The 6,000-nt window shown below is 41.5% G+C and overlaps 1 protein-coding gene across 5 annotated transcripts in view; it reads right to left on the bottom strand.

Annotated features, from left to right (window-relative positions):
• Positions 1 to 739: 739 nt before the first annotated feature.
• stard13b (StAR related lipid transfer domain containing 13b) overlaps positions 740 to 6,000 on the bottom strand; it is a 63,492-nt gene continuing 58,231 nt past the window's right edge. For all 5 annotated transcript variants that reach the window (XM_086262071.1, XM_086262068.1, XM_086262069.1 and 2 more), the window contains 10 exons: positions 4,543 to 5,906; positions 4,275 to 4,445; positions 3,897 to 4,056; positions 3,610 to 3,808; positions 3,310 to 3,523; positions 2,763 to 2,877; positions 2,431 to 2,652; positions 2,118 to 2,335; positions 1,844 to 2,020; positions 740 to 1,702 (listed from right to left, as the gene is read on the bottom strand). In XM_086262071.1, coding sequence (XP_086118197.1) covers positions 1,585 to 1,702; positions 1,844 to 2,020; positions 2,118 to 2,335; positions 2,431 to 2,652; positions 2,763 to 2,877; positions 3,310 to 3,523; positions 3,610 to 3,808; positions 3,897 to 4,056; positions 4,275 to 4,445; positions 4,543 to 5,906 — 2,958 coding nt within the window. In that variant the 3' untranslated portion in view covers positions 740 to 1,584. The remainder of the gene's footprint in view (positions 1,703 to 1,843; positions 2,021 to 2,117; positions 2,336 to 2,430; positions 2,653 to 2,762; positions 2,878 to 3,309; positions 3,524 to 3,609; positions 3,809 to 3,896; positions 4,057 to 4,274; positions 4,446 to 4,542; positions 5,907 to 6,000) is intronic.

Here is a 6,000-nt window from a genome sequence, read left to right as displayed (position 1 = left end):
GTGCTAAAATAAATAAATGTACCGATGGCAAGATCATTAAGAGGAAAAATAAAAGCTGCCACTGTAAAAATCATTGATAAAGATCATCAATCTGCAAATAGAGGAGCCATCTAGTGGCAGAAACTGACCGTTTTCCTAGTTTAACCAAAGTTACCATATATGTCTTGATGTATTCTCAATCATTCAGGTAAGTAAATCTCCAAAAGTTGATTCTGTTCATCTGGACATAGCGGTTTCAGTGGGAGAAACGTTTCGTCACTCATCCAAGTTACTTCTTCAGTCTCAGCTGACTGCAGGTTTCCCCAATCTTATAAACAGTACATTTGCAAGTTACCATATAGTTACCATGTAGTTTGGAAGAAAAAAGCCAGAGAATAATAAAACAGTCTTTATTAGCTTTTTCAACCACTATTGAGGTGGCATTAGAAAAGCAATCAATTTCAGATAAGCCATCCTCTGTGCACTATTTCGAGTCACATGAGTTTTGTAAAAAGCCAGCAGAGGTCCCTCTCATTCCAAATCAGAGTGAAGTGTATTTTCTTGCTCGGTGTATGAACTTTTGTATTTAAAAATATTTAAGTATTTTTAAATGAGAATTTCTGACACCTCTTAAACGTCTGTAACAAGTTCTTAGCTTCTTTTGAGGATTAATCGAGTTCACATACTCCCAAAAATACTGTTTAAATTTTTACTTATTTTTAGAATCAGATAATACAATTAGGAATCAGCACACAAAGCATTTCATCATTTTCATGGTTTTATTTTTTTTTTTTAAAAAAAGAAATTTTTGGACCTGACTGCACAATCCAGTACCCTAAAGCAGGTATGATCAAGTCAAACCTTAAGTCACCTTCTTCACAACCACTGAAGGTCAACGTTTATTACAGTTACATCCATTTCAAAATGGCAATAAAGGAGCAAAGTAAAACCAGCTTACAATTTTGTACCATGTGTTTGACAGAACGGTTCACACAGAAAAATTAATTAATATATGGAAAATTAACATATGTACTCATTACCCCTTCATATATATATATATATATATATATATATATATATATATATACACATATATACAAAATATACATTCTATTTAATTTACAGTATATTCACACACACACACACACACACAGACACACATATATACACTTGAGTGTACATCATAATAATTATAGCTTTAAATCTGAAACAAACAAATATATGCTTCCCAGAAGCATTTCAGAGCTCGAATGTCCTAGACATTGTAGAAACAATAATACAATAATATTATTAAAGATAATTATTATAACATACAGTTTTAGAAACATGAAGGTAAATAAAATAGTCATAAATGTCAATGATATTGGCAGGATAATTAATTTCCCAATGAAGAATTATGCTCAGCACCTATAAGATGTCCTCTTTTAAAATTGTGCAATTTCAGAGGAGCCATAAGTTATTATCAGAGCATTTTGCATTCAGACAAACAAACAATAAACTGTGCTTTCGTTCTGGAGCCCCGTCTCTACTTTTTGTGGCTGTTAGCAATGACTCAAAGGCTCAATGTTGATCTCAAGGCTGAGCAGACACAAGCAGCAAAGAATTTCAGATTTTGGTCTCTGGGCCGTCTGTGATTAGTGGCTGAAAGGAGTTGCGGATTCGGGCAGCTTCTGCAGCACAAAGGTGGCCGAAGGCTTTGTTGTACCAGTCTGGAGTCCGTCCCCTGAAATCAAATCACTATATTCAATATACTATAGCATACATCACAAAATATTTAGAAATGCAGCTCAAACCATAAGCGAACAACTTTTCTATATAGCACTTTCTAAAAGAATCTTGTGTAAAAGCTCATTGTAGGACTTACTTCATGTCCACTCTGCAGATGTGAGTTAGTCTGGACTTTCCTGAGCCACAGGGCTCTAATAGGTAGTTAGACTCCAGGACTATAGCCCTTATCCCTCCTAAAGGAGGACAGTCTTCGTGCTCTATAGACACAGAAACCAGGGAGCAAGCACCTTTGGGCAAGTCTGTCCTCCATGACCTTGAATGCACAGAAAGAGACTGATTATGGTATCTTAAGAAATACAATTTGAGCTATTCCCAAAATAAGAGATCACTGAGTTTTCTTAAGCACTCACCTAAGAACTACAAAGTCCCTGCTGGGATGAGGGGGCATGCGACTCAGGACATACTGAAACACTTCTGTTTGCCTGTCCAGTGTCTCGCACACTTTCCACTGAAGGAGGTCCATATCCCACAGGTGGCGCTCTCGCAGCACCCGGTTCAACACCACAGATGGCGGCGCTTCCACCTCGACAGACACTTTCCAACGTCTCAAAGGGTTGCCATCTCCCACCTGGATCACACACATAAGACACAAAAAGGATTGTTTTCATGTACCACTATCTTTGAAATAAAGATAGTGGTTTAAGTTTAGGTTAGAAAACTAACCTTCTTATAATAGAGCTCTGTGTTATCAGAGCTGCTGCACGACACCCAGTATTTGGATTTTTCCCGGGCCTCTTTGAGCAGGTTCTGAAGTCTCCCCTCCAAAAGTGTTTGGTATGTTCCATCCTCATCTTCCGACTGCTTGCACAGCTCGTCAATTGTTGGTGCATGCAAATCAGCCTCCACGTAGGAATTACGCGACTGAGTAACCATCTCATGAGGGATCTAATGGGTGCATAAAAGCATAAGGTAAGGCTCACAGCAAATAAAAACAAGACTAGATACTGCATCCAGGCTTTAAATTCTTACTGCATAATAAACACAGGTTCTCGTACCTCAAAGAGGCGGTTGCACTCTATGATCATGTGAGCGAGGCCCTGTGCCGCTGCTAAATTCTCATTCAGATCCTTCTGGTCTGGTCTGCCAGTAGCATACTTCTTATGCATGGCCCTGGAGATTATATGAGGAGAGAAAACCTATTAGGCCAGCAGGGACTTCAGGTCAACATCCCCACAAGAAACAGTATATAAACCCTTCTTCCGCTCTGCAGGAAACCGCTTTGATCTCTTTAGCAACAATTTCAACTTGCTAAATTAGAGAGCTTTGCTTTGTTTGTACACAGCATGATCTCATAAAACATTAAGCTTTAACTGGGGTAAAACTGGCCCAGAAAGAGAGTTATCTACTGCACCCCTGAGGGATGAGTAAAATCTGTAACCCACTTTATAGCGATCTTTATGGAGCTGTGGGGAAGATAATCATGCAGGAGTTAATGTATGCATGTCTTCATCATTATTTTTGTAAACACAGAATGGCAGGTAATGTTACCCAAAACCACAGACACCAAGTTAAGTGTAACACAAGAAAAAAAGAAAACAATACCTTGGTGATAGATTGTCCTTCTTCATTTTGTTGAGATGGAAGAGGGACGGAGCCAGGCACACAGCAATATTCATAGGTGTCATCTGGTTCTCCGCCACAGAGGAAGTGACATCACTAAGGAAACAGAGCAGCGTCTGCAGTACCTCTCGATTTTCATCAGACATCAACATGATGGCGGCCTGGACAGCTTGCAATCTTTGGTCCTTTGGTACATCTGCACAGGTGAATAAAAGGATTAGAACACAACATTTGTGCTTTGCAGAGGTAGTGATAACAGATAAAAATGCAGTCTTTACTTACACTGGTAAATATGGAGGAAGGTCTCTCCCAGCTTGCTGGTGAGTAGGGGCTCAGGTAAATCCCTGAAGAATTGCTTCACCATATCAGCCACATCATAGGCAGACTGATCCTCATAATTTACATTTTCTGGAGAACTTTCATTCATCTGCCTCAGAGCTTGGATTCGAGACTTCACGCCTGATTTACGAAAAAGACCCACCTGGAAGCAAAACAGTTATATCACATAAACTTCATATATGAAAATGAAAGGCATGTGCAGTGTGAGAGTATCGTATACTGTCACTGACCTGGTCAAGGCACTGACTCCTCAAGTACCGCAGGGCCTGCTGCAGGCCGAGGGGCAAGGGCTGTCCTGAACGCTGCACATGCACAATGAGAGGAACTCCAAACACATTCTTATCCTTATAATCTGGTACCTTCATTCTCTTCATAAATTTTGGCACAGACCTAGGAGAGACATTAGCACATGTTTTAAAAAATTCTCTTTAGACTAAAGAAAGATGATGGCAATGAAGGACGCCAATACAGTATATCAGGATTTGGACAAATACATACATAAATAATACTGATGACTGAGAGTGATTATCAGTTCAAAGAACTGTAATAAAATCCAAATTGAAAATAGGAATCAAACATAAGTAGTTGGGAGAATACGTTAGACTTACCAAGTCCAGCCATGTTTATTGGTCAGGGAATACTTCTCCATGATTGCAGTCAAACGCAACAGTGAAAACTTTTGTAACAAACTCAGCTGGCCTGCTGATTGGTTTGTGATCTGCAGGGATGCTCTTGAGTGACTTAGACGATTAGATATCTGAAAGCTGGGCCATCTTAACCTAATGCCAAAAGAGATTAAAAAAGCAAAGAAAATAGAGTAAACTTTTATTCATCTTAACATACTCTTACTGCTTAGTTCTATCAGTTCAGTCTTACCTATTAGGTCTTGTGAGTGATGCACCTACACCGGAGTCCCTCCTTTCCCTGAGCCTTGTAGATTCTGTCTCTGTAAGTGATACTTTGTCTCTGTCTCCATCACTAGGCACGATCTGGCTTTCCGTGACAGAATTTCCCTCAAAGTCCAATGTAATCTGACTAGAGGACTGAAGCCCTGCTGTATCATCCTTCCCGTCATCGATCTGTACTATCCCCTCGCCTCCAGGTAACACATTTTTTGACCAGTGGTCCACTATCTGTTGTAGACCATTGACATGCAGTAAGATATCATCCAGGTGTGGAAACAGATCCTCTTTCTCCAGGTCTATCAGGTCTCCAGTGCTGGCATACAGATGCGAGCCAGGAACATTATCGTACACACTGATGCGGCTACCTCTGGAAGAGGACTGGGTGGCAGGCCGTGTTTCCTTTCTGCATGAAATTAAAGGGGAGTCCAGGTGCATGCTGCCAGTGTGCCAGTTAATTGAGGCGCCACCAGTTGGGGACAGGCTCTCTATGGACAATGCTTTGGGGAAGGTTCCTGGCTTGTGGTCTTTGGGAATGTGGACCACGAGGTTTTCATAAGAGCAAAATTCATTTCTACGATTTTGTTCTGCAACTTTATTCATTTGGGATCCTGAGAAGATGTCCATGTCCTCCAAATACATGCCGCTGCGTTTATGGTCAACACGGTGAGGCTTACGCTCTTTTAGGCTGGGTGTGCTGACAGTGCTGCCACCAGAATGGCTGCTACCCTCACTACTGGAGTGGGATGGCAGAATTTTATTGCATGGTGGTTCCAGAGCTCCACCATCTCCATTTATTATGTCTTCACACCTCAATTTCTTCAGGGCCTGGGCCTTCTGCTGCAGCACAGGAGAGCTGATTACCAGCGTCTTATGGCCTTTTCCCAGAGTACCTCGGGAGCTCAGTGTATCCATACGCTTTAGTAACTCCTTGGCACGAGAGTGGGTTGTTTTGCTGTGCTTGTCAGATGGTGAATTGAAGTGAGCAAATTCTTTGGGGATGTGAGGCATTGTGAGAGAAGTTGAGTCTGGCATTGCTGCAGTGTCTGAGCAGGTGCGGTTAGAACAGTCAGAGTCCTCTGTGCTGAGGCCCCGATGACCGCTGCCTCCGCTGCTCTCGCTGTGCAAAGAAGAGACCTCTGGCTCACTGAGGTCTGTCAGAACACTCTCGCTGCTGGTGGTAGTTCTCAGAGGCACACCATCTCTGGAGAGCTCACCCTCTCTGTGATTTCCCAGCAGACTGTCAATGTCCTGTAACCTGGACCAACGCCGGCTGCTCCACTCAAAGGTCCATTTGTCACTAATAGCAAACAGATCGTCTTCATCAGAGTCTTCACTCTGGGAAAAGAAAGATTATTTTACACTAATTATTCTGGCAGATATAACTGCAACTGCTGCTATTTAGGTCTCATGAAAGTTACTGCAGTAGTAA

Source organism: Aulonocara sp. 'chitande type north' Nkhata Bay, linkage group LG14 (assembly GCF_057382095.1).
Source record: "Aulonocara sp. 'chitande type north' Nkhata Bay isolate Kocher_YH1m ecotype deep benthic linkage group LG14, A_spYH_male_GT1.1, whole genome shotgun sequence".
In the NCBI taxonomy this organism is placed as follows: Eukaryota; Metazoa; Chordata; class Actinopteri; order Cichliformes; family Cichlidae; genus Aulonocara; species Aulonocara sp. 'chitande type north' Nkhata Bay.
Note: the sequence above shows the minus strand (reverse complement) of the source record. Positions and strands in the feature narration are given on the sequence as shown.